Source organism: Pogona vitticeps, chromosome 6 (genome assembly GCF_051106095.1).
Source record: "Pogona vitticeps strain Pit_001003342236 chromosome 6, PviZW2.1, whole genome shotgun sequence".
Taxonomy (NCBI): domain Eukaryota; kingdom Metazoa; phylum Chordata; class Lepidosauria; order Squamata; family Agamidae; genus Pogona; species Pogona vitticeps.
The window spans coordinates 90,089,443-90,112,166 of NC_135788.1; the positions used below are offsets into that span (position 1 = coordinate 90,089,443).

Consider the following 22,724-nt stretch of genomic DNA (forward strand, 5'->3'; position numbering starts at 1 on the left):
AAAAAAAAAGGAGAGATAGGAAATAGATAAGATACAGGCGTGGGCTTAGCATAGACTTGCTCCAAAGCTGCATAGGAGAAAAGACCAAAAAAAAAAGGAAACTCATAAACACTAGGATACAGTATTTGCATACATTACTCTCCCTTATTGCCAGGAACAAATAGCAGTTCCTGAAGCTGTACCTCCATTTCCTCTTGCTGAACAGAATCACTATTACTTTCACACCTCTAACACCACCAACAGTTATATGTTGGACTGATTTACTACTACGTATACTGAAGGCAGCTCAGTTTTAAAAGTACGTAGGATAACAGTATGAGAGATGGAAATCTACAAGACTACATTCTCCAGAGGCCCGTGGTATGTGGTTATATATATAAAAAAACTGCCTTGAACATGATGCCTTTCAAAATACGGCAGCTTACAAATCAATTAACAGAGCGTGGAAAACTACACATTCTAAAATCCTGAAGCCAGCATGGTTACTGTTCAGAATATCCAATGCTTGCTCTCCCCCCGTGCATATACTCTGTGTACTCTACTATACAAAAGCATTCTCTTACACACCACCAAGAGACATACAGTAGAAGCGCACAACGAATAACTAATGTGTCAGCAGGGTAAAATACATATATATATGAATATGCATTGCCTACACATAGACTAAACAACACAAGAACACTTATGCAGATGTGTCCCTTCCACTCCAGACTTAAGTCTACACAGCGCGCAACAAAAAAAGAACTCCATTGAAATCTCTACAAAGGTCGAGCTGTTTGGGATATAAAGTAGCAACCAAATTTCTACAAAAGGAAAGAAAGTGGTCTGTTTGGCAGGAATTGAAATCTTATATTCAAAGAATGGTAAGGTTTGGAAAAAAAATGGTAAGGAAGCCAATGGGGCAGATTGCCCAGAGTCCTGGTAGCTGAAGGATGACTGTACAATGGACTAAGAAAGAGGAGCTTCCAGGAAGATGGGCAATGCAGCTCAAACTGAAGCAGAAGATCCTGATCTCACAGCAGAGCTCACAAAAATTACTTTTTCTGGACTATACCGATCCTCCAATGAGCAAAACTATAGCGATCCCCCAGTGAACATGACCAGTTGAAAAATGAATCTTTCCAAGGTCTATCTCAGAGAAACAACTAAAAAACAATCTCTGTTCTTATTATGAAGATGGGCTATGGAGGGGAAAGGGAGAGAGAGAAGAGCTAGAGATGTTTGTCAAAAGACCTACGGGTTCTTCCATATGGCCCTTCTCCCATTATTACCAATCAAAAGCCATTATGTAGTTTTATCCGTGGAAAGAAAAGAGGTGGAAGCAGCAGTTGGAATAACACTTTTCAGACGCAACTTTGATGGATAATTTCAAAACTTAAAATTGTAAGCATTTCCAGTTTTCGCGCACTTTAATAATGCCCTTTCCCTCAACGCCCTGGATCTAATCATATTTTAAATTAGGAATTGGAGGAATTACTCTAAAATAATATGCATTGGATTTTTTTTTTTGCTAGAAAATTGGAAGGACAAGATTAGCTCAGCCACTTCTTCTTCTCCATTCATTATATCTGTACGTTACTAAACATGTACTGTATGTGATTTTACTGAAGTAGGCAAGAGGTGTATGCACTGAATGTGCACCCATGTTCTTTTGCAATATTAATGCCTTCCGATGCTGTGAGGGTTCGTTTTTAGGCTCCAAATTCAATTCAAAGAAATCAGCAGATCCATGTTGTTTTAAAACAGGTGGGGATTTACTGGAGGATTAAACAATAAACAAGTGTCTGGAACCTAATTACAAGTCCTTTTTCCTTCTGCCAGCTGCTCCGGAAGGGGCTTCCATTTGTCGATCAAGAACAGGATTCTATAACTACTGTCCCACAGTCCCTGGAGATCGTTTGAGACCCAGTCCTTTACTGTCTGCCTCGTTGCGCCTTCCAGCAAGGGCGCGGTCTCCTCATCTAGATCGTCATCTCACAAGATCCGTCCATTGGGGTCTCGGTTCTCCCAGGGTCTTCCCTGTAGTTCCTTCTCTTCATCCCTCTCACTCTCCTTTCTCTCTCTACTCCTTCCTTTTCCTCTCTCAGTCTTCTCCTCCACTCCCTCGCCTCTGTTTCTCCCTAATAAGAGGGCTTAGGAGGACTCTCTACTCTTCTCCTATAATCTGCCTCCTCCTTTGGCACTCTCAATCTCTGCCATAATTCAGTCCACGGATCCTGCATCCACACCCATTCTCAACCAGGCGGTAACTGCCCCTCTCTCCTTTCTACTTCCCCTGCTCCTGCTTCAAACGCCACCCTCTTTTTCCTTTCCCTTCCCACCTTTTCTTCCTGAACTTCCCCTGTCGTCACTTTCTGTATACCTTCCATCAGTTCCTCTATCACTGTCTCCTGTGGAGGCTCCACCAAAGGTTCCGGTACGGGTCTGAGGTCCGCCTCCCCATCCAGTGAGTGGGGCATCCCTCTTGCCCCACTCTGTCTCACACGTGCATATAAAGCATAAGTCAGGGGGAGAATGGTTGTTGTGGGTTTTTCGGGCTCTTTGGCCGTGTTCTGAAGGTTGTTCTTCCTAAAGTTTTGCCAGTCTCTGTGGCCGGCATCATCAGAGGACAGCACTCAGGGGGAGAAGCTTATAGCCCTCCAGATGCTGTTGGGCTGTTGCTCTTATTAGTCCTACATATCACAGCCAGTGGGAAGGGGTAATGGGAGCTGTAGTCCAACAACAGCTGGAGGGCCACTACTTTCCCTACCCTTGGCACATCTGCACAGAAGCTATGCCCATGAGTGAACTCATAGCTCCATGAACCTACAAACATATCCCTGTTGCTTTGTGAGAGTCACTGGACCCACCTCTGATGGTACCAGTGGTTGGCAAGTCTCCCAGCAATATTCCATGGGCTTAAAGTTCTGAGAATGACCAAGAACAGACTTTATTGCAACTGAAGAACCAATTGAAACAGAAACACTGCCTTTAATTCCCTCTGGGAATGTCCTGGAGGGTTGAGTTCATTGCACTAACCCTCAGGGAATGTCCTTTCAAAAGAATCTCCTGTTAAGGCTACAGGGTGACGTGAGAGTTTTGGACTCAAAAATGGAGACGGTTGAAGACCCTTCAAGGGCAGCCAGTAGAGCTGGGCAGGGCATACTGATACCCACTCCTCTGTTCTTCCTCTGTCTCTCATGCTGGCGCTTTTGTTGCCAACACCACAGCTGGATTAAAGTGGGCGCCAGTACTCCTGTTGGATGATGTAGGTACTAAGGTCAAGTTGGAGGTGTGGTAGGCTCCTAGACTCCTGGGTCTGGGAATCCTTGTCCATGATCTCTTCCTTTCCCTAACGGCTAAGTCTCAGGGCTCCTCTTCCTAGTCACTCTCCACCTCAGCTGAGGCACAGAGTTGGGGATCCCAAGCCTTAGAGGCCTCTCCCCATATCTCCTCCTCCTCCTCCTCCTCCTCAGGATTCTCCATCTCTCCCTCTGAAGGAAGCCCCTCTTGGTCTTCTTCCTTTATCCTGGCTCCTGCCTTGCCCTCTCCCTCTCGAAATTGGCCTTCATTAGCCAGCTCCATCACAGGTATCTTTTCTACTAGGGACTTGGGAACTATGGCCTCAGACCCAGGGAATTGGTGGTGACCTTCTCACATGTATGCACCAAAGATGCTCTTCTTCTGTGTGATTGATAATGTTCATTTATAGCTTCTTATGCATATTCATGAGCCCCTGTAAACAAGCACCAAACTAACACAAAAAAGGATGGGAAAATCATTCTCAATTTTGTTGCATTTTCCCAAAACCCACCTCCTGGTTTTCCCCATCCTTGTTTTGCATTGGGTAGGATACTTCCTGACTTCATAGGTGAACATTTTCCCCACTGCATGTTTATTGCTACATTCTACCTAGAATATGCCTTTATGGATTTTCCTCATTCGTTCATTTTCTCTCACTGACTAAAAGAAGTATATATTCAAACTGCATGCATTTAAAAACAAGGGCATAGTATTGCATGCACTTTATTGATCAGAACAATTACAGAAGGCTCATAATGTGCGTTTTTTATCTCAGGTACAAAACATGACTTTAATCAAGACTGTTGAATCCAATTAAGTTTTTTTTCCATTCCCACTAAAGTGCTTGAGAACACTGTGTCACATGCCCTGACCACATCATTAAAAAAAAAAAAAGAACAGCAAAATCTATTTCTTTTTTCTTTTTTTCTTTTTGGAAATGTGTTGGTAGCCTGCATTTAGGTGAGAATTACCGAACTGTTTAAATACAGCAGTTTCTGTGTCATTCACAGCCGCTCTCCTTTTGAGAGATGCTAGGAAGAGAGTGGCCCAAAGAAAGGTCCGTAACCACCATCGGTATTGCAGTTTGAGCTCAAAATATTTCCTCCTCCCGGGCAGGGAGATGGAAGCCGCCTGGTATTTTCCTCTTGCCACCAATCACAAAATAGCCCCCCGATATTCAGAGCAGGAGCTGGGAATCCCCAGTTCAATTTTTAGATTAACTCTCAGCTCAGTGAGTAACTTTAGGGAAAACCAAGCTTAATATGCGGATAATTTTAAAAATGTGTGTGTGTGTGTGTGTGTGTGTGTGTGTGTGTGTGTGTGTGTGTGTGTGTGTGTGTGTGTGTGTGTGTGTGTGTGTGTGTGTGTGTGTGTGAGAGAGAGAGAGAGAGAGAGAGAGAGAGAGAGAGAGAGAGAGAGAATAGTTAAAGCAAGGAGAAGAAAAGAGGAGAGAATACTAACCCACAAAAGCAGAACTATACATCAGGGGAAATTCCTATTTTGGATTATATATCCAGAACTCTGTAGCTAACACAGCCCTACTGCAGGACATGACTAGAACCATGCTTCTTTTCGCACTAATTTCAGCAAAACCCCTCCCTCCGTTACAACCTGCCTGCCTTCCTCTATATAGAAAGCAGCCAATCGGCACCATGTTTCTTTTTTTAGGAAAGAGGAAGTAGATTCATGGGATTCATCCTTTCACCTGCTTCTGAGAATCACCCACCCACCCACTCTCTCTCTCTCTCTCACACACACACACCATGTGCCACCAGAGGTCACTGTCTTTTCTGCCTAACAACAGGTCCTTTGCAGAAGTTCCCAGAAAAATCCAGACCTTTCTGTCCTGGATGTGTTGAGAGAGAGAGAGAGAGAGAGAGAGAGAGAGAGAGAGAGAGAGAGAGAGAGAGAGAGAGAGAAGGCCTGGAAATGAACCAGACACTTTCCAAGCATGTCTCAGGGAGAGGGAGAGAGACAGCTGGCTGTGGAGAAGACAGTTGCTACTAGGCCCCCACGACATGGTTCTCGTAGTTCTAAGGCCGGGCAGGGCAAGACAAGGAGGTAGAGCTGAGGCTGGTATTTTTAGGCTTTTCCTCCCCCCTTGTTCTAATTAAGGCACGTGCGTCATTCAGAGCTGCAGCAGGCAGCATGCATTGGGGATCCACCACCTGGGGGGAATCACAAAGGAGAGAGACAAAGGAAGTGCCCAAAGGAAAGAGTACTGGCGCTGATGACATTCCACACATGCTGATATGCACACCCCTGTCAGGATTCAGCGCGGCTCTGAACCTTTAGGATGAAGTCAGGGATGATTATATAAAAACAATAGATTTGGGAGAGGTGTGTTAAGCAGAGCTTGACTGGACCAGTTAAGGATCACACAGTCCACTACTACACACCAGTAGGGAGAACTGCATGTCCTAAAGTGGATCCAGAGTTGTTTCTTTCACCCACAAGGCTCCGTCTGTCACTCCTACTATAAGACAGGAATGGGCATCAGTTTTTTACTTTTCTTGCCTCTCATCTCAAACTGCCATCTCTTTTCTTGAGATCTTGAGATCTGCCTTTCAACCACTTCTAGGCTACCTCTAGCAGTAATTCTCACAGTTCTCTGAAGCTCATAAAAAGATAGCTGAGAGTCTCCAACTCTCAGCTATCAACAGGTCCCAGGTAATCTAGCATTTTCTTTGTAGCTTGTTATAGTCTGCCACTGAGATCCTCCTTTCCACTCAAAAGGAGGGAGAGATAAACTGAGTACAGTATATTGGTATCTCCTGTTCTCTCTATGAAACTTGCTGTCCCACCTGCTATGTTGTCTCCAAAGGCCTACATTTCTTCTCTAGGTTCACCAAGATCTAGTTTCTCTACATGCCTGAAATTAAATTATACAAAAGAAATCATACCAGGATCCTCTCTGTTGCTCATTCATGTCTACCCCCTAGAAGTCTTTCTAGCTTGTGAAACAATGTCAGACCTTTCCACAATAAAACCTCTTAGGTCCATCAGCTGGACCTTGGCAATATCCATCACATTTTTATCAGAGTACCAGTTTTCTCCTGTCTCCAGTCTTGAACAAAATGTCTGCCTCTGAGAAACAAGAGTCGGCAGCATATTAACAACAATCCCCACACACACACACACAAGGGACCTCTGCCAATTTCCTGTGGATCACCTGAGGTTGCAGAACTAAGTTGACTTCAGTCTGATCCATCTCCTTTTGTGTTTCTAAGCAAAAAATAAAGTAAAACAAAAAATATTAAAAAATAAAGTTAAAAAGATGGCAACTATGAAAAGCAAGAGAAGCAGCAAAATGGTCCTCTTGTATTTCCAGGTGATAAAACAAGGAAGTTTCAGTTGGGGGCACAGTACATTCATCTGCACACAAAGACGCTTCTGTTGTTTGGTCTATATTGCAAATTCACACATGGACCATTGGGGTTAAATAGAAAAATAAAGAAATAAATGCTCATGACTACTCATAGCATCATGCCCTTAACTCTTAGAGGTGCTTTGTCAAATATTAACACACCCAAATGAACATTGGAAGTTCCAGCTAAGACCAAAAAACAAAGCCACTATATAAGAGGGAAGTTGGTTCACCCTTGCCTTCTAGAATATCCATTGTCTCCCACCTCCTCTAGAAGACATATAGACTCATCTACCTTTCTGATATTCTCGTGTCCTTCTGAAACCTGTTGGTGGATTGATCAGAGCTCTGTTTGCTGTGGTAAGTTGAAACACAGAGGTGAAATATTAGTTCTGTATCATCTTTATTTAGCAGAGCCTGAAGAACCTTATTTTTCACACTATGTGCTGGTGGAGAGATTTTTGAAGTATATAAAAAGTAACTTTTCCAAACTCTGGTATTTAGTCATAAGGTTAATCAAGAGATTCCTCTCCACTGTCCTTAAAATTCCCACTGACTTCTCTTCTAGGTGAACTGGAAGATCTACCAAAACTCCTTGAACTATATATTTGATTTCCAGAAGGGAGGATTCTGAGTCACCAGAGATGCTTCTGGAATTCAGTCACAGAAAGGAACATCTAAGGAGCCAACGTCCCTCATGTCCAAATGCATTTTATATTTTGCCACAGTTCCCTTCCCTCAGCCAGGAACGAAGTCCAAATTACGGGCTACTGCGCAAGCCCTTTGTTCACTTTCAGATTGGCAAAGGCAGGCCACAGCCCACTCCTCTACAACCCTAGCAATTGGATCTGGCTTTGCAAGATGTCCCTGTGTGTGTGGATCCACGGATGGATCGGCACTGAGTTAATGCCATTGGCTCGCCCATTAAGGTACAGCAGCACAAGCATTGCAAGGAAAACAGCAAAGTGTGTGTGTGTGTCTCTGAGTGTTTAAGTACTTGGGCTCTCCTGGTGTCTGGGAGCAAATCAGCAAGTGAAAGATGCAAGGCAGCGACCTAGGTTTAACGGATAACCAAGCCCCCGTTAAGCTGAAAGAATCAGCGTGGCTGGTAAATCCAAGCTCCTTAGAAATCATTTGCTGCGGCCCTTTCTTCTCAACTCCATCAATTCCACATCTTCCTTAAGCTCTCCCCCCCCCACCCCGCCCGCTCCCGGCTGGCTGACTGTAGGGTGGCTCTCTGTTCAAGATCAAAGGCAGGAGGGAGGATCCAAGGAAACAGAAACGCTGCTTCCCTCCTTCCCCGCCTCGACAGCATCGTCTCCTCAAGTACGTGCTGGAAGAGGGGTGGGGGGAGGCAGAGAAAACAGTGCCACCGGGGACCGGGGTGGATCAGTCCTGCGTTCAGAGGACGCCCGGTCGCACCTATTGGGTTTCTCTCCCCACCCCTCCTTTCTTTATATGACAAGACTTCTCCGTCCAAAGTTCCCCGCACACCTAATCATCCGACCTCCCCCCCATCCCGCACGACACCTTCAAAAGTCCCCCCCCCCCCCAGTGGAAGGAGCCCGCCTCGGATCGCCGGCCGGCTCTTACTCACCTGGAGGCCAGGGTTGTCTAAGACTTCCATCTGGATGTCTTGGCTGGAGCTGTAAGGTGTGCGTGACATGCCGCCGTCCTGCACCATGGAGATGCCCGCGCCGTCGTCGGCTGTGCGCTCAAGCCGGACTCATGGTAAAAGCTAGGGGGTAGAAGTGGTGGTGGTGGTGGCAGCGGGCGGGGAGGGAGGGAAGGAGGGGGCTTCTGGCTTGCTTCTGGCTTGCTGAGAAAGCCAACAAGTCACCACCGCCACCAACCACAACCTCCTCCTCCTCCTCCTCTTTCCTTAAACCCGTAGCCTCGGCATGCCCCCCACCCTCCTAGCAGACACCCGAGAAGCCCGCGGCAGGCACCCTGTTACGCGCGCGCCTCCGCCAGCAGCCGCGCGGTGATGGAGGCGCCCCGCGTTCCAATCACAGGGCACGGCAAACGCGCGGCTTCTTCCTGGCAACAACTGGCACGGGCTGGTCAAGGGCTCCTGCGTCCCAGCTCCCCAGGGGAAGGGAGAAGGGGGTGGGTGTGGTTTGAGCCCAAGTGGGGCTGAGCAGATGGCGGGGAGGCGAGGCGAGGCCGCGAGGGAGAGGGAGGGCGGGGAAGACGAAGATGGAAGTTTATCAGGTCCCTGCCCTGCCTTTCATCCAGCCACTCTCCACCCCCCCACCACCACCCCAAGGAGAGCCCCGTGGGATCCACCTGCTGCTGTCAGGGCGGAAGGCAAAGGGGCGGGGCGGGGCGGGGGGGGGAAAGGAAAGTCTTGTCCTGCTTCCCACCCAGCCGCGTTTATTTATTTATCTATCTTATTCAATTTTTATCTTAGCCAAACGGACCTGCTCCTGGCCCGAGCAGCCCCCGTTCAATCGGAGGCACGCGCGACCATCTTGCTTCCAACCAAATCGTGGCTTCCCCTCCTCTCTTAGGCGCCTTCCCGTGAGAGCCCCACAGGAGGGAGGCGTCGTGCCAAAGAACCCCGAGGGTGTCGACCGGCGAATCGCTTCGGTGCCTTATTCCTTTAGCCCCTCGAACCGGTGTGTTCAGGCTTCCTGGTGAGGAAGGTTAAGGGCGGTAGAAAGATGGGGTTTGGTTCCACAGACATGGGGTAGTTAGGGCGAGGAATGCTAATGTGTACCGCTGCTTACACGGAAAGGGCGGTGTGGATCTTATGGCTCCATCAACAGAAGCAAAAGGGTGATGTTCTGAGGTAAAATGCCCTCAAGTCTGCAAGGACCAGCTACAGTTTGCTGGGAGATGCACGGAGGGAAGCAAAAGCCTGCTCATTTCTTTTATTGGCCTTGCTTTACTAGCATGTCAAGGTGGAAGTGCACTCTTAAGCAATTTCCCTTGGTTCCCTGCACAAACTCTTTTCTTCTTTGTTATTTCTTCTCTGTCTTTTTCTGAGATGGTCGATATTGCTCTGGCTAGGAATTCACTGTACCCAGTCTAGAACTGGGGAGACCTGGGTTTGAGCCCACACTTGGCCATGGAAACTCAATGGGTTGATTGGGGTGGCACTGGGAAAACCACTCCTTAAAACTCTTGCTCTCTCTCTCTCTCTCTCTCTCTCTCTCTCTCTCTCTCTCACACACACACACACACACACACACACTTTCCATGCTCCACCCCCTTAATTCATACAGGTCTTCAGATTTGCATAATTTATAGCAGGGGTTTCCAAATTCCAGTGGACCACATCTGGCCTTTTTATCTGGACCGGGAAGAGGAAGAGGAGGGAAGGGAAACCCAAGCCTGATAGAAGTGATCCCCCACCCCCGCTATCTTTGCACTTGGATCCCCTTTCCCTCCTTTGGCCCTCAAAAATGTGTAAAATACATGATGTGGCCCTCATACTGTTGAAATCAGGAGCTAGTCTCCTGGAAAAGTCAAAGTTTTAATGCCAATAACCTTAACAGGAGAGAGAGTTCAAATGGTTGCTGTTTTATTTAGTTAAATAAAAGGCAGTCAGAATTCATGCTTCCAAGTGTAGGCAAAAACACCCGCGTCATGCACAGGAAAGACCAGGACTTTTATAACATTGGTTACACAAGGGAATGGGAGGAGAAATGGGTGGTTCGTGGTACAAGGAGATGGGAGGAGAAATGGAGAAATGGGTGGCTTATGACCTACTGGCAGAAGGGATGGGATTACAAAGGAATCCAAACTTTATTGGAGTGGGAATCACAGAAGGGAGAGAATTTTACAACAGGGTGGGTCTATAGACAGCAATTATGGAAATACATGGTTACATTGTTGTATTGTTCTGACAGGAAAGCAATTTATTGTCTTGCAAAGAGGGACGTGGTGGCGCTGCAGGGGTTAAATCACAGAAGCCTCTGTGCTGCAAGGTCAAAAGACATGCAGTCGTAAGATCGGATCCACTTGACAGAGTGAGCCCCCCCCCCGTCGCTTGTCCCAGCTGCCGCCAACCTAGCAGTTCGAAAGCATGCAAAATGCGAGTAGATAAATAGGTACTACCACGGTGGGAAGGCAACAGCGTTCCGTGTCTAGTCGCACTGGCCATGTGACCATGGAAGATTGTCTTCAGACAAATGCTAGCTCTATGGGTTGGAAACGGAGATGAGCACCGCCCCCTAGAGTCAGACACGACTGGACAAATTGCTTTTAAAGAGGTTATAAAATTGGGTGAAAAGGAAACTTCCAAGGCAATAGAAAATAATGTTTGTATAGGAAAAGGTATTGTGCAATGACTGTCCAGTTTTGGAGTTCTATTTGCATAGGATTGGTCTTATTATTCACCTGGGGGAAGAGAGACAAAACCCAGCTGTGCTGCGTCTTCGATCTAGATTGGAAAGCAAGGTCACCCACCCCGGGGAAGGAAACCCAGCCAGCCTTATCCCTTTACAGAGATTCTTTGGGGGAACAAAAAACATGTACATATAGGTACATAGCTGGCTGTGTTTTATCCTTCCAAACTGCAATCCGTGTGACCTGATCAAAGGTGTGCTCTTCCTCCATGTTTCATGTACTACTTTTGTGTACATGGTCTCTCTGATACTGAAAAGTTTGGAGACCTCTGGTCTACAGTCTCAAGCCCTTTATGTTCCAGCAACAGGGGCTCTTTAGAGAGTAATGCACTTTTTTCTGCTTCAAAAAATTGGAAAACTAGCCCTGTGATGTCTAGTGGGTCTTCTGTTTTTGCTTCCAAGTGGTACACTGCACTTCTGTCCCCAAGTTTTGCTCCCGATAGCACAAATGTCCACATTAGAAACACCTTATTTTAAGACTCACTGTTCCATTTTACTAATCCCAGTTTTGCCTTTGTTCCATTTCAATCTGCATTAGATAAGATCTATTAAGATGTCTTAATTCTCAGTTATTGGCAATTAGGGTTGCATGCCTATTTAACAGGTTGAAGCTAAGCTCCATGGAATATAATTGGACTTGCTTGAGTATACATGTATAGGATTGTGTTGTAAGGAGAAGTCATCCATTCAGCTCCTCAGTAAAAGAAGTAAAATAATTAACCTTGCCAAACTGCAGCTTAGAAGATCAAATTTAAGCACTTTGTAAAACAAAGCTGCTGTGTATGTTACATCTCAGCTCAGATTAAAGGTCCTTGTATAAAGATCTTGCAAGACAAGTCTGCTGTTTTCTTTGTTAACAGAAACCTGAATATCTGCAGACCTCAGCTCTGTGAATTTGAGCTCTAAACAGTATACATGCCTTTAGCTTTAGTACCAGCAAACTAACAAAGAAGTTTATATTAGAATTTATGGAGTGGTTTGATAGCCTGTTTTTGGCTTTGGAATCCTTGAGGTAGCCTTCTTTGCTGGCAATGAAAGAAGATGAATTAGTGTTGAAGTTCCTCAAATAAATGTTTATTCCCTGGTTTTATCTGAGGCATCAATCACTCTCCAGGGAGGTTAGCTCATCCCTGTTGAATGCAAGTACATGTGTGCCTGTCCAACTTATTCTGTAATTGTCAGCAGCAGATTTTCACAAAAAAAGAAATTCAGCTTGTTTTGTTGCAGTGCTTTCAGAATTTCATTGCTCTCACTGGTTTCTTCACCAACAGCCAGGATTTCCCAAGGGAACAACATATGGAAAAAGAAGTTGTAACGGAAAAACAAGGAGGATGAAAACAAAAAAGGAAGTAAGGATGTTTTAGGTTAGAAAAAAAATTGCAGCAAGTGCATAATGGAAGACTTTAAAAATAAAAAGTTGCATGCTTTAAAAATGTACTTAAGCCACACACAAAAATTTCCAGGCTAGCAGTCATGCTAGTCTGTTGTAGGAAAAACAACATTGTTGTGGCAAATTTAATTTTGCATAAGTCATTCTGCGGTGCTTATGACAGCTTCATTGATGCATCTGGTGAAGTGGGTCATTGCCCACAAAAGCTTACGTATGCCCAATAAAATTTGTTAGTCTAAACACTAATCAATATGGTAAACATGCTGTTCAAAAGCATGGGCCACATCTTGTTTTTGTAATTTGCAAAGTGTTGTTACTACTGCAAAATGCTAACATGGATCTCTAGAGCATTACTAGCATGTAAGGTAAAGGTAAAGGTTCCCCTTGACACTTAGTCCAGTCATGTCCGACTCTAGGGGGCAGTGCTCATCCCCGTTTCCAAGCCGTAGAGCCAGTGTTTGTCCAAAGACAGTTTCCATGGTCACGTGGCCAGCGCGACTAGACACGGAACGCCTTTACCTTCCACCAAGGTGGTACCTATTTATCTGCTCGCATTTACATGCTTTTGAACTGCTAGGTTGGCAGGAGCTGGGACAAGTGACGGGAGCTCACTCTGTCAAGTGGATTTGATTTTATGGCTGCTGGTCTTCTGACCCTGCAGTACAGAGGCTTCTGCAGTTTAACCCGCAGCATGTAGCAGGATATTAAAAAAGTAGTAAGAACAGAAATGAAAAGGAACCCCTAGTGTCCCTGAATATAATCCCATTAGATATATCAATTGCCATGTGATTCAAACCAATGGTGGGAAACATTTTGCCCTACAGATATTCTGAACTACAATCCTGGCTATGCTGAGTGGGTCTGACGGACATTGTAGGACAAAGCATCTGGAAGACCAAAGGTCCTCATTCTTGTTTAAACCTCACATGCCTGAAGTTATCCCCTTTGAAATCAGTATAGAAGGACTCCAATACTCAAAAAAGCACCTGGCATCAGGTTCTCATCTTGAAGGATATACTGGATGCTGAAAGAAAATTAAATTGTTTATACAGTAAATTGTTTATACAGTATTATGAGTGGGGAATCTGCAACTGTTGACAAGCACATATTTACTAATATTCTCTACATTTCAAAACCAACGTGGAAATATTTGTTTTCCGGATAAAATGGGAAGGCCTTTCGGTGTGGGTGGGGTTGAAATAACACCTCTCCTTTCTGGGAGTTGAGATTACAAAGACAATGTTCTGTTGCCATAAATGCCCAGTTAAGTAGGGATGTAGCTAGTAGAACTACTTTTACAGTCAGTAGAAAGATACCAGCACACCTGAGATTTTGTCTGCATTCTATCACAAAAGTGAAGCGTGCTGCTTATATACCACCTCATAGTGCTTAAAGCTCTCTCTGGGGCAGTTTACAATTTAATGATGCAGGCTACACATTGCAAACTCTACCCCTCCCCCGCCGTGAGCTGAGTACTCAGTTTATTGACCTTGGAAGGATGGAAGTCAACCTTAAGCCAGCTACCTGAGCCTGAGATCAAACTCAAGTTGTGAGCAGAGTCTTGACTGCAGTACTGTTGTCTAAGCACTGCACCACAAGGCTAAAAAAAAAGTATCAGCCCAGTTACCATACTGAGTTCTGGACCATAGTCCTGCCAAAACAAAACATATGCACAATGGCAATCACACAAGTGGCTCCCACATTGGAGGGTGTCCATTGTAAAACCGTTTTTGTAACCAGAGTGCAATTGGTTGCATAATACATTCTGCCCAAGCAGTGACCTGTTTGTGCAATATACTGTGGCATGCATGTTTTTCCTCAACAAGATCCTAGTCCCAGGATTTATTTATAACTACTGGATCTTACACAACACTGAATCCAGATACTATACTAACACAATAAAATACCTGAAACACATCATTAAACCAATGAAACACTATTTTCCAGGACCCCAATAAAACTGTCAGTTGTTTGCCTTATTCTGCTTTTGAACCATGCTGAAATGTGGCACATAAAATGGGGAGGATGGAGGGAATGTGGCTCCAGGTTTTGGACTTCAGCTCCCATAAGCCCTCGCCAACACAGCCAGTAAACAATAAGGAAGAAAAGCAGTAGCAGCCCAGTTATAATTTGGGGTGGGGGTGGGACCTTTGTTGCCCATTCCTGATATTCAGCCAGGCAGACTATAAGTACAATTCATTGAATTTGCCATAAATCAGAGGCGACTTGATGGCACATAACACCAATTAGCTTGTTTCTTATTGGCTGCTATTCTAATCATATTCTTCAGAAAATATCTTCTTGAACTTGGGACTATTTCTGAGTAAAGAACTAGAACCATATTACATATTTACAGTGATATAACTCCAGGATAACTGTCCGTGGTGAATTACCCTAAGTTAAGGCATTTGCTAATGAATGCAAAGTCACACAACAGGTGCACAGTAGGAAATGCTTACACTAGTTTAAATCTGGCAATTTTCTGCTGAAACATACGCTGATGGGAGATGTGCTAGTGGGCATAGCTAATAGGATTCCAGCCAACATGTTTTGGAGCTAGTTGTAATCTTTCCATATATAATGACCAACCAAATATTAAAACCACTTGACTAATATTGTGTAGGTCTCCCTTGTGCTGCCAAAACAGCTCTGATGCCTTGAGGCACGGACTCCACAGGACCTCTAAATGTGTCCTGTGGTGTCTGGCACCAAGACATTAGCAGCAGATTCTTCAAGTCTTGCAAGGGCCTCCGTGGATTGGATTTGATGTTCCAGCACATCCTATAAATGCTCCATCAGATTGGGATCTGGGGAATTTGGACGCCAAGGCAACACCTTGAACTCTTTGTCATTTTCCTCAGAGAATTCCTAAACAATTTTTGCAGTGTGGTAGAGTGCATTATCCTGCTGAAAGAGGCCACTGCCATCAGGGAACACCATTGCCATGAAGGGGTGTATGTTATCTACAACAATCTTTAAGTAAATGGTATGTGTCAACGTAACCTCCACATGAATGCCAGGACACAAGGTTTCCTAGGAGAACATTGCTCAGAGCATAACACTGCCTTCACTGGCCTGCCTTCTTCCTGTAGTGCATTGTACTGCCATACCCCCCCCCCAGGTAAACAATGTACACACACTTGGCTGTGCATCTGATCTAAAAGAAAACTGATTCCCCAGACCAGGCAACCTTCTTCCATTGATCCATGGTCCAGCTCTGATGCTCACTACCCCACTGTAGGTGCTTTTGGTGGTGAACAGGGGTCATCCAAGGCACACTGGCTGGTCTGTGGCTATGCAGCCTCATAGGCAGCAAAGTGTGATTCACTGTGTGTTCTGACACCTTTCCATCATGGCTAGCTTAACTTTTTCAGCAATTTGAGCTACAGTAGCTCTTCTGTGTGATCAGACTAGGCAGGAGGCAGGCTAGCTCAGCGATGGCGAACCTATGGCACATGTGCCACAGCTGGCATGCAGAGCTCTCTCTGCGGGCAGGTGAGCCATAAGTCACCAGATCGTTACCCCCAGCAGTCAAACCTGAGGAGGCGGCTGCAGCTGTGGTGTTAGCAACCCGACAGGTGGCGGGCCAAGATCCGGAGCAGCTGGCACTGGCGGGTGGTGGTGGTGGCACGATTGGGGGCTGATCCCGAGTGGGATTTCCCCTTCCACTGCCGCCTGCTGTCCCCCCTTTTTTTTCCAGTTTGGACTCTGGGGCTCAAAAAAGTTATCCATCACTTGACTAGCCTTTGCTCCCCGTGTGCATCAATGAGCCTTGGGTACCTGCAATCCTGATGCACATTCACTGGTTGCCCTTCCTTGCACCACTTTTGGTAGGTACTAACCACTTCATACCAGGAACACTCCACAACCCTTGCCGTTTTGGAGATGCTTTGACCCAGTCACCTAACCATCCCTATTTGGCCCTTGTCACTCAGACCTTTTCGCTGCCCATATTTCTTGCTTCCAACACATGCAAGTCAAAACTGACTGTGCACTTGCAGCCTACAATCCGGAGGGTTACACCTGTCTCCCTCATTTTATTCTCCAGTAACCCTGGAAGGTCGGTTAGATGGAAATGCAGCAGCTAGCCTAAGATCATGTAATCATCATCATCTTAGAACTGCAGAACTGGAAAAGTTCCCCGTGGATCATCGAGTCAATTTTATAGCTAACTGGGCAACAACAGGATCTGTGTCTTCCTAGAAAACAACTTAGTACTGCAGGACAGTAACTGTTTCACATTCACGACTGTTGCCCATCATGCTATACAGTGTACTAGTATCCGTACTAGGCGAGAACACGTGCAAATTCAAGAGGACGAAAACCTCATATGAGCGTGTATTTTAAAAAAAAACGATTAGAAAGGACGTGCCACGGTTACGCTTTGGACACATCGCCTGTCACAGGCATCTTTACAGCTAGCTTGGCCTCTCCCTGCCTGTCAACAACAGCGACCGCGAACCATCCCGAGAGTAGATCCAATATCTCCCCCGGGCGCGTTATCAACTGCAACGCGCCACCTCCACTCCCCACAGGCGCACCCGCGGAAGGCAAGCCCGGACAAGTCGGGGGCGATCACGTTCCTCGCGCAGGAGGCGGCTGAGCTCACCATAGACTTCTGGAGATCACCGCACACTCGGCCTCCACCTTCCGGGTTAATTTCGGTGGCCTGTTTTTTTCGTTTCTTCTTTGGAATGTGTAAAATGTTTTTTTCCCCATAAAACGGGAGGAATTTGTAACTTAGGGTAACAGCGTTTTTTCACGCGACTGCTAATAAAATATCTCAGCAAGCGTGGAGTCTTGCAGTTTGCAATTTAGGTCTCATTTTGATTGAAAACTACAGCTTTGCTTTAAAAACCACATGCGTCCATGCATAGGTCTAGGGAGCACAAAGCTTTTGCAAGGAACTGAGTCTTACATATGGACTTGCATAGGGTCTGGGGGTAATTTAAAGCGATTCTTTTGCTTGAGTTCGGAAACTCTTTTAGAAAAGTTATTTGTCAATCCGCTCTAGCCTCGGACATTCCTTTTAACCTGCAAAATTAGCACAGGATAAGAGGAGCTTGTCTCTAACCATCTTCATTTCTTCATGAAATGAAATATGGGGTGGCGGTAGGCTGTCCTGGTGCCTCTATCTGCAGAACAATGCTTTAAGGTAATTAAGCACTAAACGATGACATAACGTTTTTCAAACACAATCTGTAAGAAAAACGCAAGTCCACATTTAGCTGCTTTCTTTGTTTTAGCACGATGGAAGGAGGACGTTGCTGCCCTAAATATATTTATCTGAAACGTCTCCATATCTACATTCTCGTCAACGGTCCCTCTTCCTTCCAGCCCGCAGGAAGAAGAGAAAGTATGGGTCTCAAGAATTTAAGTATTCTTAGACAGTAACACATCTTCGAAAGGGATAAAATCAATCTACATTTTGCAGAGATCTGTCATTAACACGCATGCGCACAAAATTTACGCAAGCACGAATCCCCATGAAGCCACCTTCTTAACAGCGACATACGCAAGAAGTGCGCGCAAGCGCAGTTGCGTTTCAGCCCATACCATTCTCATTCCTCTTGAGGGGAGTAAAGTGCAAATATCTATTCCCCCCGCCCCAGCAGTCTTTTAATTTGCTTTCAGGACATACTTTGTTTAATCTTTAGATCTGCTGAGTTTTAGTTAAGCGTTCAGGTGTGTCCATAAAGACAGAATAAGATTCGGGAAGGGTGTTGGGAGTTCAGTGGTTCAGCCCACCCAGTGAGGTGGTGGGCCTGCCCTTCGCCGCTTCCTTTCTTTCCCTTCAGAGCTGTTGGCGTTGCCGCCATGAGGTGAGGAGCCAAGGTGGAGGCTTTCTGGGCCCACGAGGATTTCTTATAACAATAAGTCGTTTTAAAAAAAGAGAGAGAGAGAAAGATGAAGATGAAGACGAGGATGGAAGCGGGGGGAATAAAAATAAAAGCGAGGCAGTTGGTGGAAGAAAGAAGTGTGAGGCTGAGGCGACGCGGCCTAGTGGCGCGCAAGGAGGCCCCGATGAAGGGAAAGGTGGCACCGGAGACGGTGTCGGCCGTGGAGGGACTTGGTTGAGGCCAGATGGGCAAGGGTGAAGTGAGAGATTCGGCGCCGGGGCGGGAGGGCGAAAAATACGAGGAATGTACCGTGTTTTAAGATGTAAGTCTATAGGTCCTCCCTGTGTTTTTCGCCATTCCGCTGTACAATTCCGCATTGTACTTTAAACGAGATGTCCCCTGGAAATACTTCGTTTAAAGTGCAATTTGTTATCCGTTTGTTCAGTGGTACATCTTGAGTTTAGTGGGACTTGCTTCCCTGTAAGTAGTTATAGGCTATCAGGAGGTATAGGACAGTTTACTGCTTGAAAAATGGGTATCTGAGGAAGTTCCCACCTTCAGTCAAACCAGCAGTTTTATTGTTTCAAGCCTAGGCCTGTAACCACAAGGAACTATTCCATTACCAAGAAACATTGGTTTTTAAACTTGACATATGAACACTTCCGTGAAACCATAATTAATGTTCCAGAATGGCAGTGTAAAGGAAAACAGAGTCTCCAGTTTGAGAACAGTGGTGCCTAAATGCTTAACAGAGGATGCCTCAATTTTTAATAGTTCTGGAAAATAATCCCATCTGTTGTTACAGTTAACAGAGAAGAGGAGATAAAAGGTACCCAGTACATCACTGACTAATATGAAATTGGAATAGAATCCCTTCCTCTGTCTCTTTAGTATACTGTACATATCTGGAGCCCTGTTACCATTAATTGCCCAAATACAAGTATTTGTTGCTATTTTGAAGTATTTAAATTGGAAGGAAGATGGTGGGCAGCAATTTTTGAGGGAGGTGAGATAATCTGATGCCCTACTCCCATGTTCTTTTGCTATTTCTTAAACTCTGCTATGAACAACTATAAAGGAATCATTTGATGCTTTGTATTTTATTGGTATTTTGTCCAGTGAAACATTGAGGTGGTTTATTTTCCCAGGCTGTTTACATAACTGAAAGCAGAGGTTGGATGGCAGAGTTCCTGGAAGAGTTCCTTTGCAATAAAGCTACAATTGCTTAAATGATGTTCTGCTTCATGGGCCATATGTTGTTCATCAGAAATATGTTGGGATAATTACATTTTTATCTGTAGATATACAAATGCATTAACATCTAAGGTACTAATGATTATACAGTATTTGCCTTAGCAGATCTCAGTTGTTTAAAAACTATATAGTGTTGTTTAATTATTTGTGTAAAAGTTTTATTATTAGAACTGTGCCGGATGAACGTTAATTCTGAAAGCTTCTTATCTGTTTCCCCCATTTACCTGTGAAATTATTAACGTATGTTTTTTTTTTCTGTCTCCAGTATGCTAAGGCTCCAGAAGAGGCTGGCCTCCAGCGTTCTGCGCTGTGGCAAGAAAAAAGTCTGGCTGGACCCCAATGAGACCAACGAGATTGCAAATGCAAATTCTCGTAAGTGATTTCACTTTAGCATCTTAGTGAAGCCTATGAATTGACTGCTATTTAAAAATGTTCACTGATTATTAGCCAATGTACAGCCTGATATTCAGTGAATTCTTAATCAGTCTTTGGAGTTGCTGGCATTATGTGCAAACTTAATTGGGTACCTTGTTATTATGAGTAAGGCATACTCTTAGTATTTTTCAGTTAAAATGTGTTATGTTTCAGCAATGTGAATTAGGGAAATAACTTTTAAAGTCAGCTCTTTTAAGTGTTATATTGGTTTGGAGAGTGAAATTACAGAGAGTGTAAATGTAGTTATATATAGTTAGGTGAAAATCAGATCTTCGGCTCTCTCCTTGGCAGTAGTGTATATCATTGCTCATTGTTATTTCTGCCTTTTAGGTCAGCAGATCAGAAAGCTGATCAAAGATGGTCTCATTATCCGTAAGCCAGTGACTGTTCACTCACGAGCCCGATGCCGTAAAAACACCTTGGCTCGTCGTAAGGGCAGGCACATGGGTATTGGTAAGTACTCATTTCTCTGTACTTTGAATATTTCCAGTTTTGGAAGCAGTTGGCTTTGGCGATATAGAAGTGGCCACATAGATTGAATAATTTTAATTCTCTTTTTTTAAGGCTCCTGCAAAAATAAACTTTGTTTTTAATGTCCAGGAAAAAAAATCAATTGTTTTTAACAGCCTTTTCTTTTGCATCCTAGGTAAGAGAAAAGGTACAGCCAATGCCCGTATGCCTGAGAAGGTTACTTGGATGAGAAGGATGAGGATTTTGAGACGTCTCCTTCGGAGATACAGGGAGTCCAAGAAAATTGATCGCCATATGTAAGTCTGGGAGATAAATGTTTTTTCTCAGTGTCACCTATCATTTAGTGTTATCTACAAATAATGACTGTTGAAGAGAGAATTTCATAGATTAGTCTGTCATCTATCATTCAAAGTCAAATAAAGTCTGCATATTGAAGATTTACTGAATTGTGTTATTATGTCAGTCCATTGCATTAAAAACAGCAAAGTGTCTTGTGGTACCTTAAAGACTTAACATGTTGTCTTGAACATTTAAGCCAGGCATTTGCCATAATTCTTGACCACTGGTCCTGGTGACTAGGTCTGGTGGAGTTGTTGTCCAACAGTGTTCCCTCTATTTTTTCCAGAGCACTGTATGGGGGCTCCGGCCCTTATGCACAATGTTCTGGCCACAACTGAAAGCAAATGGGAGGCAGCATGGGCTTGCTGCATGCGCCCCATGTAGCGCTGTGTGCCCATGTGGCTTAAAGGGAATGTTGAGTGCAACATATCTGAAGGTTGTGGTAGGTTTCATTTAGGCATTACAAAGGCCACATTCTTGGTGCTTGGTAGAGCCATGTAGTTTCCTCGGGGAAGTGTTCCTAAGGATCTTGTAATTCATCCAGCATTCTGGAGAAACCCACTGAGTCTTAGCTGTGTTGGTGTTCTTCTTCTAGGTACCACAGCTTGTACTTGAAAGTTAAAGGTAATGTGTTCAAGAACAAGCGAATCTTGATGGAGCACATCCATAAGCTGAAGGCAGACAAGGCTCGCAAGAAATTATTGGCGTAAGTATTTCATTCTGCCATGAGTTTTGAGTAGGTTTGGGCTTGTGTTTTCTTTCTGCCTATACAAAGAACCATTCAAGCCTGAGTTGGGGCATTACCTGTGCCATGCTTTTCCCTAATCAGGAAGATGTAGTGTGACAAAGCCAGTTTCTACAGTGGATGTAGTTGAAATGCATGAACTGGTTGGAGAGTTGGCTGCACTGTGTCTTCACTGGTTAAAGAAAGTATGAAATGGGCAAAGCCATTTCCGAGTTGAGTTGGCTACAATTCCAAGAGATCATGGTGGGGCCACAGACTTTGCCATCATTCAGACTTTTCTAGCCTGGTAAAATATTTCTTTGTTTTGTACATAGGTACAAAACAAGCTACATAGCACAGAAGTCACTGAAACTACAGTAGTTCTGTTTTCCTCCCATCCCACCTGTTATATGGCTTCAATTAGTTATCAGTCAAAATTAACCTTGCTTGTTAAGCTGTTTTGGTTTTTGCCTACATCATTGATTTGGGAAGAGATGTCACTTTGTTGCATCCAGTTTACTTGATTACAGGAAGCAGAAATCTGGAATGTTTCCCCCCCTTCCCTATTTCCATGGCGAAATGTCCTCTGGGGGTCTTTTGATTCCTAGATAGGCAAGTGCTAAGACAAAATATTCAATTTAGCAAGGGTATGGATGATTGAAGTTTTTGCAGTGTGTGAAACTGTCTTCTGTGAAGACAGAGGAGGAATGGTTTCAGAAAATTGGAAGGGTGGTATTTGACTCATGCATATAGGGAAGGAAATGAAGTACCGATTTTCATGCTCCTTTTTGTGTTTCAGTGACCAGGCTGAGGCACGCAGGTCCAAGACCAAAGAGGCCCGTAAGCGTCGTGAAGAACGTCTGCAAGCCAAGAAAGAGGAAATCATCAAGACCCTATCTAAGGAGGAAGAAACCAAGAAATAATTTTTGCCTTTCTGTGTACATAATGCTCAAAGGTTATCTAATAAAGCTCCCTACAATTCATGTGTGCCTAGTAGCTTTTTAAAGATAACTAGATGTCAACATAGAATAAACTGGGGCATAGTATTTTCTGGTATAAAATAACACTATGGCTAGAAAACGACATGGCAAAAATACATATGGTTTTAGTGGGTAGTATGCTTGTATTATATTAAATTATAAATTGTTTTTTTCTCTTTGCTATTTCACATGTATACACTGGGTAAGTACTGTATGATGTAGTAACATTTGTAAGTTTGTTTTTCCCTGTTTATACTTAATAATTGAAAAACAGACTTCATGTGTTT

General features: G+C 44.5%; 2 protein-coding genes across 4 annotated transcripts in view; one reads left to right on the forward strand and one right to left on the reverse strand.

The window, feature by feature from the left end:
* Positions 1 to 8,560, reverse strand: part of CACNB1 (calcium voltage-gated channel auxiliary subunit beta 1) — a 65,281-nt gene extending 56,721 nt beyond the window's left edge. For 2 of the 3 annotated variants that reach the window (XM_073004209.2, XM_073004206.2), the window contains exon 1: positions 8,247 to 8,560. In XM_073004209.2, coding sequence (XP_072860310.1) covers positions 8,247 to 8,333 — 87 coding nt within the window. In that variant the 5' untranslated portion in view covers positions 8,334 to 8,560. Of the gene's footprint in view, positions 1 to 6,454; positions 6,508 to 8,246 lie in introns of all 3 variants that reach the window. The other variant, XM_073004207.2, reaches the window with a different exon arrangement.
* A 9,372-nt stretch (positions 8,561 to 17,932) lies between these two features.
* Positions 17,933 to 22,440, forward strand: RPL19 (ribosomal protein L19). Its single transcript, XM_020799324.3, has 6 exons — positions 17,933 to 18,216; positions 19,754 to 19,860; positions 20,254 to 20,376; positions 20,570 to 20,690; positions 21,329 to 21,439; positions 22,257 to 22,440. The coding sequence occupies exons 1-6, from the start codon at positions 18,212 to 18,214 to the stop codon at positions 22,378 to 22,380; spliced, it is 591 nt and encodes a 196-aa protein (XP_020654983.1). The 5' UTR covers positions 17,933 to 18,211; the 3' UTR covers positions 22,381 to 22,440.
* Positions 22,441 to 22,724: the final 284 nt, after the last annotated feature.